Source organism: Aethalodelphis obliquidens, unplaced genomic scaffold (assembly GCF_003676395.1).
Source record: "Aethalodelphis obliquidens isolate GAN/ISIS:26980383/991018 unplaced genomic scaffold, ASM367639v1 scaffold7, whole genome shotgun sequence".
Lineage (NCBI taxonomy): Eukaryota > Metazoa > Chordata > Mammalia > Artiodactyla > Delphinidae > Aethalodelphis > Aethalodelphis obliquidens.
The window spans coordinates 49,145,321-49,158,620 of NW_020837951.1; the positions used below are offsets into that span (position 1 = coordinate 49,145,321).

General features: G+C 39.4%; 1 protein-coding gene across 6 annotated transcripts in view; it reads right to left on the bottom strand.

Moving 5' to 3' along the window:
* Nucleotides 1-13,300, bottom strand: part of CFAP95 (cilia and flagella associated protein 95) — a 122,367-nt gene that overhangs the window by 54,518 nt on the left and 54,549 nt on the right. For 2 of the 6 annotated variants that reach the window (XM_027105719.1, XM_027105716.1), the window contains one exon: nt 8,472-8,580. The exons of 3 other annotated variants lie outside the window; for them this stretch is intronic. Coding sequence is in view for 2 of the 3 variants with exons in the window: in XM_027105716.1 (XP_026961517.1) it covers nt 8,472-8,580 (109 nt within the window). In the remaining variant the exon portion in view is untranslated. Of the gene's footprint in view, nt 1-8,471; nt 8,601-13,300 lie in introns of all 6 variants that reach the window. One more of the 6 variants, XM_027105715.1, reaches the window with a different exon arrangement.

Below are 13,300 nucleotides of genomic sequence, written 5' to 3' on the forward strand. Positions count from 1 at the left end.
GGAGGCAAGAATATACAGTGGAGAAAAGACAGCCTCTTCAATAAGTGGTGCTGGGAAAACTAGACAGGTACATGTAAAAGTATGAAATTAGAACACTCCCTAACACCATACACAAAAATAAAATCAAAATGGATTAAAGACCTAAATGTAAGGCCAAACACTATCAAACTCTTAGAGGAAAACATAGGCAGAACACTCTATGACATAAATCACAGCAAGATCCTTTTTGACCCACCTCCTAGAGAAATGGAGATAAAAACAAAAATAAACAACTGGGACCTAATGAAACTTAAAAGCTTTTGCACAGCAAAGGAAACCATAAACAAGACCAGAGCCCACTCTTAACCTCTGTGTTTCCTGTATCAGAGGTAAATGTTATCCCCCAATATTAGACTTCCCATCTTCACCAATAATAGAACACCCAAATTTTAGCTGGGCCCGTGAAGTTTCAGACTACATTTTCTAGTCTCCCTTATACACAGATATGACCAGTGACTGGTTCTGGACAGCAGGGCATAAATGGAATAAATATATACAACCTCCAGGAAAGGTCCTGCTTCTGTTTCTCTTCTTGCTGCATGGAATGTGGACATAATGACAGGTTTCCAGCAGCCATATTGGGCCCTACACAAGGGATGGCAGAGCAAGAAGCTAGAAGCAGTAGGTCTCTGACAATTTATGGAAATTTCATACCAGTCCTGGCCTGCTGTCCTCTAGACTTTTTACATAAAATAATAAAACCTTATGTGCAGAGCCACTGTTGATTTTTGGTTTCTGTTGCACATAGGCAAACCTAATCCTACACCATCTTAATGTAAAAAATCACTTTGGTCTAGAAATGTTCATAACCTGACATAGGGTGGATAATACATAAAAGCACTTCCATATGTTTAAAAGTCTTTGGGGCTTTATATATATATCACAAACTGGAGATTGGCAATTTGATATGTGAGATAGCTAAATTAACACAGCACCAACTCACAGGCTAATCACTAAAATTTCCATTTAATTTGCATAATAAAATCTAGTTTGAGTCAAATGGTAATATAAAAGATATCTAATGTGTGTACAGGATGTGCACTTCATGATATCATTCTTTTCCCCATTTTCCTGAGTATCAATTTTTTTAAGTCCCAATTTCTAATCTTCCAAGATGAACTCTTCCTATATGTGCTACACTTAAGAAAACCCAGGGACTTCCCTGGTGACACAGTGGTTAGGAATCTGCCTGCCAATGCAGGGTACATGGCTTCGAGCTCTGGTCTGGGAAGATCCCACATGCCGCGGAGCAACTAAGCCCGTGCACCACAACTACCGAAGCCCGTGCACCTAGAGCTCGTGCTCCACAACAAGAGAAGCCACTACAATGAGAAGCCCATGCAGCACAACGAAGAGTAGCCCCCCGCTCAACGCAACTAGAGAAAACCCGGGTGCAGCAATGAAGAACCAATGCAGCCAAAAATAAATAAATTTATTTAAAAAAAAAAGAAAACCCAGTAAACATATAACCTGGGTAACAGGTACAGGAAAAGAGCAAGTCACTTAGGGCTTCCCCTCAATTTCCACATTTGAGTGTAACCAGTCTCTTTGTGCTGAGGATGACTTACCCCCTGGCAGAATCTCTCTTGGAAAGATTCATTTCAAATGATGCCCAATTGACATTTCTTTTTTAGCTTCCCTATAGGGTTCCCTGAAAGCATGCTCCTCTGACCCATACTGACAGAAGTGCAGGTAATTCTCAAGTCAAGTCTCCCCTCTGATGCCACAGGCTGCTTCAGGAACAAGTCAGATCCCAATCTACCTAGTCCCCTGACTTCAGGGGAACATTTATCAAATTGCCTATCTGATAATGTTCAGGCCCCACACTATAGCTTGATGAGCAGGACATGCTTCCACCCCCCCGCCAGTGGGGACAAGAGGGATGGGACCCAGCATGTACACCCCTCCAAATGACTCCCCCAAATTCCAAATACTCTCATCCAGGTCTCTTCAATTTCAACATTTTCTTTCTTTTTTCCTTTTTTTTTTAACCTTCAACGTGGATGAGAGATCAAGAGTTTCAAAACCAGTTACCACCCAAATGCTCTGCATGCTCTCATTATGAAATGGAGAAGTTGGCATTTTTTATCTTAGATCTTCAGTCATAATTGAGGAAGAGTCTTATTTTATCCTGTTAAACAGCACTCCCCCTACCACTGCCAAAAAAGTCATCATCAAAAAGTAATACAGATACTTTGTTAAAAGTTTTTACCTTTAAAAATCATCCAAAAGGCTATTCTTATTTCTCAGCAGTAGTTTTGTCCTGTTTTCTGTTTTCGTGGCTCTACTTTCATGTCTAAGTGAACACAGTAGTACCACATACAGATTATTTAAAGGATCCAAGAGAAGCAGAGAGTCCCTCTTCCCATCATTATTTTGAACAACTGAGACTTACGGGGTGCAAAAAATAATTTCATTATTTTTCTTTACTGCCAGTTCAAGTTAGCCTTTATGGGATGGCTCTTTCCCTGCACCTAGAAGAGATAAATTATGGACAAGTGCCATATTTTCTTCTGATCACTTTCAGATAACAAAACCACTGCTTGTCACAGAAGCAGTCTCAGTTAAGTAATTAATATTAGTAGAATAATCACAAGAGGGCCTTTTATTTGTCTAGTTGTCTGAGGGAAGGACAGAGCAGACTAAACAAAGAAATAGAAAATCAGCTAACCCTCCTTCTACACACACATTCCTCTGCAGACTTCCCTGGCCTGGAGCAGACTCTAGCTGGAGGAGAAGAAAATCTTTAACCTTAAATAAAATTCATCATTTTGATGAGATATTTTAATTATTGAAATGTGACCAAAAGACTTTTAATTATCTGAGAGTGACCATAAAAATTATGGAAATTGCACAAGATCTTATCCAGGGGTAGAGAAAGAACTAATTCCACAAAGTAGGGTGAATAGACAACGGAGGCAAAGAATGTGTCTGTGTCTATGTGTGTGTGTGTGTGATTGCACCTTCTGAGTGCCATTTGTTCAACCTAACAGTTATACTTGCTTAAGCAAATTGATATACATGAAATATTAAAATCTAGTTTCTCTAAAAGTTAAATTAGGGCATGATTATTGATATAGAAAAAGAGTTGCAAAGAAGGGTAATGGGATCAAAATGGCAGATGTCTCATTTCATTCATGTTCCAAATCCCTAGAAATGACAAAGAAGATACTTGATAGAATTAATAAGCCCATAGTTACAGCATAAGGAAAGTATACTCAAGTTGGCCAAAATTTATACAGAATTCCCAAAACAGGAAAGGCAGATGCAATTGTGCTGATATTGGAATAGACAATCCAAAGTAGATCCAGGAGAGAATGCTGGAACCTGTGGCATCAACTCCAAACTCAGAGATTATGGAGATACGAAGCAAGAGGGAGCCCTGACTCAACAGCCCACTCTCCCTAAATATCTTCCTCTTCCCTGGTGTAAGTGGTTCTCCTGCACTGACATTTAAAATTACTCCATTTACAACAATTTGATCCATATGCCTCTTTCAGGTACTTAGATCTGAATGCTAGAAGCATCTGTAAGATTGCAGTGCTCAAAACACTATTCTACTATGTTAATCAAAGAAAAACATACCTGAACCAATTAAGTAAATGATAATTGAATTTCTCAGATCCATTATAATTATATCCCTTTTAGGGTCACTAATTTTTATTTTTTTTAATTTTTCTTATTATTTTTTAACATCTTTATTGGAGTATAATTGCCTTACAGTGGTGTGTTAGTTTCTGCTTTATAACAAAGTGAATCAGCTATACATATACATATATCACCATATCCCCTCCCTCTTGTGTCTCCCTCCCACCCTCCCTATCCCACCCTTCTAGGTGGTCACAAAGCACCAAGCTGATCTCCCTGTGCTATGTGGCTGCTTCCCACTAGCTATCTATTTTTCCTTTTTTAATTTTTTAACATCTCTGTTGGAGTATAATTGCTTTACAATGGTGTGTTAGTTTCTGCTTTATAACAAAGTGAATCAGTTATACATATACATATGTTCCCATATCTCTTCCCTCTTGCGTCTCCCTCCCTCCCACCCCTCTAGGTGGTCACAAAGCACCGAGCTGATCTCCCTGTGCTATTGGGCTGCTTCCCACTAGCTATCTATTTTACATTTGGTAGTGTATATATGTCAATGCCACTCTCTCACTTCGTCCCAGCTTACCCTTCCCCCTCCCCGTGTCCTCACGTCCATTTTCTATGTCTGTGTCTATATTCCTGTCCTGCTAGGGTCACTAATTTTTAAATGTTGTATTTTCATCCACTAGAACAGCTCATATTTGAGACCTACTTAGGTATTCATCTATTCATAAAATGAATGTTAGCACACATTTGTACACTTTTAGCACACTTGTTTCATTTATTTGTCATTTTTAAGTCCAAAGTGACTGTGATGCTGTTAAAACTAATACTAGCTTAATTTGCTCATCAGTGTTGTCCTGTTAGTTCCAAAAATGCCTTGGCATTGATCCATTAGCTGTATAAGAAGAATCTGTTTAATGAAATTTCTCAAGTTCCTCTTTGTTCCTTTATATCTAAAATTTCTCACCTTCTATGACACAGCATCAAATCTGCCCTGTATTTAGTCCTTCTGAGTTTATGGGATTCAACATGCAGCACTTCCTCAGAAGTGGTCTTACGTAAGTCATTGTGACAGGGCCTTTGGTAGTGCCGTGAGGGTCCTTGGGTGAGGAACTTTACAAATGAAGAAACAATGATAGAAGTACTCTTGATCATTTATTTTGCATGGGACTCACTCTGTTATAGCTAAGTAGTACCTCAATAAAGTCCAAATAAAATACCGAAACAAAATATTGGAATTTAAAACACTATTTCCTATAATCACTTGGACTAATAAGACAATCAGAGAAACTCCAGTGGCTTGAATTAAATTACTGCTCTGCTGTGAATCCATGGCCCCACTCAGCCTCCTGAAGCCAGAGAGGCCACTGGAGTAGGAATTCGATTATGCCACTACTGAAAATTAGGTAGTATGTTTCCAGATTCCACCAACAGATGGTTCCTTTAAGCATTCACCTCAGGAGCTTCACGGTGGTCACCTCCACTAGGAAGCCATCTTTTTTTTTGTTTTGGCTGTACCACCGCTCAGCTTGTGGGATCTTAGTTCCTCAACCAGGGAGTGAACCCAGGTCCTCGGCAGTGAAAGCACAGAGTCCTAACCACTGGACCGCCAGGGAATTCCCTAGGAAGTCATCCTTGACCCTCCCATCAATCCATTTCAGTTCAAGTGCCCCTCACAGCATCCTTATTTCTCCGTATCACATCATCCATCATGCACACTGCCACTGTGGTTGTAGGTACCCATTAACCACATAAGCCTGTGAATTCCTGATGTACAGCGACCTTGCTTTGAATTATGTTTCTTACCCCAGCACTCAGCATGGTAACTTGGCATACATTTCTTATCCCAGCACTTAACAAAATAACAGGACCTCAATACATGTTTGTTAAATACAGTCTTCTTTCCCTTCTTCCTTCCACAAATATTTATTGAGCACCAACTATGTGTCAGACACCATTCTGGGAACGGGAGATACAGCAGAGAACAAAACAGACCAAAGTCCCTTCTCTCATGAAGCTTGTATTCTAGTAGGGGGAGAAAGACAATTAACAACTAAAAAGTCTTAAGTATGTCCAGTCATTGAAGTATCATGAAGGAAACTAAAGTAAAGGAAAGGGGATAGAGAGATGTGAACAGACTTCTATTTTACACACAAATGGGCAACTGGCTCATTGAACAAGTGGGACTTGTAAGTAGGTACAATTAGAAAACAAATTTATTCTTCTTCCATCGCTGTCCATTCATAGTTACTTGGAGGGACTTATTCTTTTCTATGCTCTTTGATGAAATATAGGACAGGCTCCAGGACTTTTCTGGTCACTCTAAGATAATATATTGATAAAAACCTTCTTGCTACTTCTGTCTCAAGAAGAGCCTTTTTGAGGTAAGTAAAATGCCCAGTCCCATGTACTAGCCAAAACTTCATTTAAAATGAAAGATTCTCATTCCTCCACCTTGGGCATGTTTTAGTCTGGTCTGCTTCAGTTGGCTTCTTCTCAATTGTCCCCCTTGGACTTCTTCCTTATACACCAACTCATTCTGGCTCCTTGAGCGTTTAAGATGAGGGTGAGGGGACATGAGGAAGGACAGAAGCAAATGCAGGAAAAGTGGACATGTAATCTTGTTTTGGTTTCCTCTGGACGAGTCTGTGTCTGACCCTGTCTGGCACTGAAGGACGTTCAAAGCTGACTTTCTTAGGGTGTTCTAATAGAAGCTGAGAGCCTTTCTGGGAACATTCAATGGTATGTTCTGTGATGCAGGATGCCAATTTCTGCACTTAAATGTCCTGTCTTAGCCCATAGGAATACAGTCGATCCCTCTTCCATCCCTACATGAGGTGCTCTTGGGCAGGCTCTAAAATGGCTCCCTGTCATCTTTCTCTTTTACATGGCCCATATCTGATCCCCCAAAGCCACATCTGGGCCTGAATACTCACTTATCCTTGCCCCACCACTCATGTATATGTAGCTAGTTCCTCTATTTCTGCTCTGCTGCTTCAGACAGATCACCAGAGCCTCTTATCTATAACTTCACGAGGAACCCAAGGGGGTTTGCAGATGAGACTTACAGCACACCTTTTTCAAAATCCTGTCTCTATTTTCAAACTGAATTTTGGCTTTGCTGAATGTTGGGAAGCAGACCCAAGTTTGGTTCAGTAACATTCCTATCTAATACACACTGTAAACCTGGTAGAGGAACGACAAGGTTTCAATGACTATGAACGAAAGTCATAAAGAAGGTGAATATTATTTGTACATCCTCTATTAAACTAAGGCTTAACTGCTACAATGCATGGAATATAAGGAATGAATATTTGAGGTTCCTACACCTCATATTTCACTTCATCTCACTTCCTCCCATAATCCAGAGACCAAGAAGATTTTCACTTATCAAAAATAAATGTTTTTAAGAGTCAAAGATGCTAAGTGCATGCCAGGCAATGCCTGCCTTGCCCAACTTGTTCTTGTCCTCACCATGCTCAAGAAAGCAAGGGTAAGCTGGGTTTGGGAGAGCAGGGCAGAGTGGTTATTTTCTGAGTTGGGCATTGGCCTCTAGAGCTCCATCAATGTGCTGGCTAATGACCAATTAGGCAGCCTGGTGCAAAGGCAACAGGGCAGGGTTGAAACTGAGGAAACCATCAGAATGCCCCTGAGATTTAACCTGTGGGACAAGAGGAGAACAGAGCAGAGAGAAACAGAGACGCCAAGAGAGACTGTGTGTGTGTCAGATAGAGAGAAGAGAGAGAGACAGAGAGAACGCCTTGCTTTAGAGCCACCTTGGTTCCTGTAAGTGTCCTCGTTCCACATCCAGGCAGCCGTATTTTTATAATATATTCCCATTTTTCAGGCTATCCTTATTGTTCTCTGTCTATGGTAAACTATAACAGGAAGGGAGGAAACAGCATGGGCTCTGCTAAGCTAATTCATTCCCATCACCCTGGAGAACACAGAATTTTCTAGAACCATTCCCAAAGTAGAATTATGGATCTTCCTAGGCTTACCCTTTTTCAAAGTAGCCCAGACTTTTGGGGGCAGAATATGATATACAAACACAGTCTTCTCAACACATTCACATCCATCCTTGTCAAATTATCAGCTCTTCAGGCCCCCAGGCCATCCTATAAGGTTGAATTGAATCTTCAACTAGTCCCAAAACTCTTGACATTGTAGGACACAATTTGGGACTCTTTAGGGAGTTGAGTTCCTGCACACTGATTGAGCAGACACCTAAATAGCCAAGGAGTAACCCACAGCAATTCAAATAGGAAGTATCTATGCAATGGATACTCCTTTTGTAACTTAGCTGTACAAATGTTATGAGAATAATAACAGCATGTTTAAATTACTCACAATTCCATCCCCTTAAGACAAGTACAAAAGACCTGAAACCCAAAGAGATGGGTTCAGATTCTCACTCTTCCACTCCCTGGCTGGGTGACTTTGAGTAAATCACTTAACCTCTAGGAGATTCTCCCCAGTTGTAAAATAGAGATAATAATACCTACTTCACAGGGTGATGGTGAAGGTTAGAGGAGACATCTAGCAAGATGTTGCAGCTGCAGCAACAGCATCATAGCAATAATAATAATTTCTTGAGTACTTTCTATGTGGCAGGCATTGAGTTAAGCACTTTTTTGCTTTATTTTACTTAATTTTCCAATAACCTTATGAAGTGCACCCATTTTACAGGTAAGGTCACTGAAGCACACAGTGGCTAGGTCACCTGCCTAAGTTACTAACACAGCTATGAGGAGCACTGACAAAGTGCTCCTCCCTCTACTTTTTCATGTTTTACTAGGAGGAATATTCCGGACTTAAAGAAATTAGTAGCTACTACTTACTGGGGGTTCGTTGGTTCCAAGTCGCCAATATGTTGAATTACACAGTTTTTTCACTTCTTCAGGACCCTCTATATCATAATCTTTGGGATAAGTTTCTCTGTCACAGTGCCTTAAGAAAAAAATGAGAATCTGTTAAGGGATAAAGCTTATTTATCAGGTATTGCATTTGAACATTGTAAAAATTATGCAATGAAAATTTACTATATTTGTGACCTTGTTCTAATAATAAATTTACTGGATTTGGGACATGTATTTCCCATCTCTTTTCAAGTAATGCTGAGGCTACTTCCTAAAAACAATTTAGCACATGTGATAAAACTAATAGTATCACGAAAACAATACTTATCCAACACAGTAATTATTCAGTGACTTCAATGAAGTGAATCTTATTTAATAATGTAGATTAGTTACTGAAATAAATTCTAAAATAAGACATGTAGTATATTAGAAAGGCAACTTACCACTTTAGAAATTTTTCTACCATGAATTTTAATTACATTTTTTTTTCAAAACGAGAGCAAAATATTTACTCATATGGATTTATAACAGTGCTTCCTGCTCCGAAAGAGGGTCTAAAGGAAAAACAGTTCTTAAAACATGCAGAAGAAAGAGTAAAAAAATATTCTGAACGTCTTGACTGAAAGGGTGGTTGGATAATAATAAAGGAGGGATTTCGGGATAGGAAAGGAAAAAGGAGATGAAGTGGCCCACAACCGAAGTAGCTATTTTCGGAATAAATTCTAAAATAAGACATGTCTAAAATAAGACATATGTGTAATATTATTGTGTCTATCTAAAATATGCTTTGTTGGGTATTCTTAAATACCAGACAAATCCACATGCTCTCAACTTCTCTGGCCTCCTCCATCTTCAGTCCATGAACTCTTCATCTACTGTGGGAGAGGGCAGCCCAGCTCTTCATCTGTTCTTCCCAATCTATGGTGTAATCCTAAAACCTAAGCTTTTGAACTCCAAAGCCAAGAATTTGGCTCTTTTGCTGCCTGCTGGGTCATTCTTCCCTGAGGTAATAAAACCAGAACACCTCCCTAGGAGCATAGGAATGAAGGGGCAAAGCACCAGTTAACATTTCAATGTATTATTTCCAGGGCCCACCTCTTTTTTTTTTTTTTTTTAAACATCTTTATTGGAGTATAATTGCTTTACAGTGGTGTGTTAGTTTCTGCTGTATAACAAAGTGAATCAGCTGTACATATACATATATCTCCATATCTCCTCTCTCTTGAGTCTCCCTCCCACCCTCCCTATCCCACCCCTCTAGGTGGTCACAAAGCACCAAGCTGATCTCCCTGTGCTATGTGGCTGCTTCCCACTAGCTATCTATTTTACATTTGGTAGTGTATATATGTCCATGCTACTCCCCCACCTCTTTTTTAGGCACTGTAGGCACAGTGCCCAGGGCTTGTGATATTTTTAGGGGCCCAGGAGAGTGTTTTAATCATTTTTAAATCAGAAAAAAAAGAATATAATCCAGTTTGAATTATATCCATCTTTATACCAAAGCAGTCATAAACTATCATTTTAAACTTTTTTTTATTGGAGGAATTGGAGGCAAAGATAATTAGTGTCCATGAAAGTCAGAATGCAGCCTGATTATACCATCATGTATTTTAAGTTGTATTATAACTAGATTATTACAAAAAATTCAGTTATGTTCCTTTTCTCACCGCAATCTCAGATAACAGCCAAAAGCCCAGCATTAAAACATGAATCTATAATGAAACTCTGGAGGACTGAGCTAATGCAGTTGGCATTCCCTAATGCCTGCTAGCTGCCCACAAATGATGTGCCCACAGCCTGCAGGCTCTGAGAGATACACAGCTGAAGACCTGTCCCTACTTCACAGAGGCTGCCAGCCTAGCAAAAATAAACATACATGTTTAAAAAATTATAAAATATATAAAAAATGTTAAAATATATATTTACTATATCCTAAATATGTATTTGCTACATATAATAACAGTAAAAATGATTCACATATTATAAAGGAAACGGGAGGCCTAATTATTCCCTGACTTTATTATGTCAGTTGAACATTGGCTTGTGCCTCAGTTTCCCCAAGATGAACTGAGAATCATACACTGAGGACAAATCAATTGATTGAGAGTCTCAAGTGAAAAGTGACATAAAAATGCAAATATTATTATATGTAATAATATTGTGTCTATCTAAAATATGCTTTGTTGGGTATTCTTAAATACTTTGTCAATACCAATTAAGTTTTATAGCATCTTTGTAAGACAAATATATATATATACACATAAAAATAAAAATAATCTAGGTGTTACTTTTATATATATATATATATATATATATATATATATATATATATATACACATACACTTTATATAGCCTTGTTTGCCTTGCTACCTGCATTTATTTATGGTTGCCATGACTTCTCATTTACTGCAATAAAAATTCTTTACGGGAAAATAATGAATATAATGATATAAAATTTACAATGTCTCTAGAACAGTAACTTTCAAACTTATTGATAACAGACCCCACCTATATACCATTACAATCCACCCTGAGAGTTTGCCAGTGTCTGGAGACATTTTTAGTTGTTGCATCTGGGTGGGGTGGGTTGTTGCTGGCATCTAGTGGGTGGAGGCCAGCAATGCTGCTGAACATCCTACAGTGCACAGGACAGCCCACCACAACAAAGAAATATCTGATCCAAAATGTCAAAAGTACCAAGGTTGAGAAAGCTCTAGAGAATGACTGTGTACCAGATTCTTAGATCAGTGGTCCCCAAACCTTAGCATTTCATGGAGTAGCAAAACTTTACACTGAAATTTGTAAAACCAACCTAAAATTGCCAACATTTTGTCTTGACAGGAACATTAAAAATAAAATAACCATCTATCACCTTTAATAAGGAGACTTTTAACACCAAAGATAAGTAAAAACAATCTTAGAGTCTTTTAAGCTGAATAAATTTAGCTATATGAAAACCTTGCTACATTGCTACGCTATCTTTACAGTTTGTACATCACTTTGGATTAGTAAAAAAGGTCATTATTGACCAGCACTGGTCTAGTCTACAGACTGGATCTGCAGATATTAATTTTCCCCAGATATGAATTTGACAGCAGCAGTCAGTTCAAGGCTAAAGCAGCTTGAATATAGGTATTCTGTGCTACTAACTGAAGGGAGAGCTGTGTTTTTGATGTCAGGTGTGCAGACACAGGCTGACATTCTTGCTGGGAGGAGAGCCTCCAGGGCCTCCTACCAGCAGGGCCAGAATCTTCCTTGACAATCAGCCTTGCTTCTGCTGAGGACTTTGCTCTATCAAGCCCAAAGCTAAATGCTGTGGCTATTTCTTTATACGAGAAATCTTTACGTAAGACATCCTTAATTACAAGAAAGGAAATTTGCTTTCTCTACTCTACTGTGGGAGAAATAGTATGAATATGAATAGAATTACAAATGGGGCAAAGGCTGACAGGACAGGATCAGACCTGTCAATTGTATAAAAAGGAGCTTGGAACCAGGACCCTGCTGTCAAAAATGCCACTTGGACTGATTCAGAGAGGATTAAGGTCAATAGAATCTAGTAGGGCAAAGATAGCATGGGCAGGTCCCATTCTAGACAACTCCCCACCACCCATCCTACAATCACCTGAACACTCTAGATCCTGAATTTCCTGTCTCCTCCAGCCTAACATAGTCCCACGTAAAGCCTTGTGAAAAGCACTTTCTGGATCTGTATCTGGGGTCCTTTGGGAGCTTGAGTTTCCTACCATAAGAGTTGGATGATTTCACATCAAATCAAATCTGTAAGTTCCCCTTGACTGAACACATTTAAATCCTTAAGTGAGTTGCAGGACTAAACAAACAACTCCAGAGCATACTCAGATAGGGATCTGCAGCTCCCCTCAGGCTGCCCCAAGCCATCGTGGTCCAGTTCCCAGAGGAGGACAGGTGCGGTTAGACGACAGGGTTATCCTTGCAAAAGAGGAGACCAAGCTACTCTCTACAGTTTCTGTGGTCCCAAGACTAAGTGGGGGAAGCAAAGTGGGGATTTGCAAAGAAACCATTATCTTTATCACTTCTCCACCTTTCACATTTTAAAATAATTGTCCATTAATGAATCTTCCTTTTCATTAGACTAAGAATGTTTAGACACAGGGATCACTTTTTACTCATCTTTGTGATCTCAGTGCCTAACAAAGACTAACACGTTGTAAATGCTCATTAAATCTTAAATGATTGATTGATTGAATTTCTTACGTTTTGTTACTGTCACCTTAATATAAATGCTGAAAGCAATGGCTTTCAAATGTGTCCATAAAAATAAAGAGCATCCCAGCGTACTCTACAAAAGCACACATGAAAAAGGAGTGATTATGCATATAGAGATGCTAGTTCTTTGCAACAAAAACTTGTCTCTAGAGGAATTATAAATCTGCTTGCTGAATGGGAAAACTCTCAGCATACATATGCATGACACGGATTGCAAAGGGGGTGTGGATCCAAGCAATATCTGATATGTGAACAATGAAAATCGAGCTGAATTCTGGTTTCTGGTTACTTGACAAGAGACACATTTTCTTTGTGAATTTCAAAGATGTTAAAATTATGTTTAGTTGGGCTTCCCTGGTGGCGCAGCGGTTGAGAGTCTGCCTGCTGATGCAGGGGACACGGGTTTGTGTCCCGGTCTGGGAAGATCCCACATGCCGCGGAGCGGCTGGGCCCGTGAGCCATGGTGGCTGAGCCTGTGTGTCCGGAGCCTGTGCTCCGCAACAGGAGAGGCCACAACAGTCAGAAGCACGCGTACCGCAAAAAAAAAAAAAAAAAAAAAATT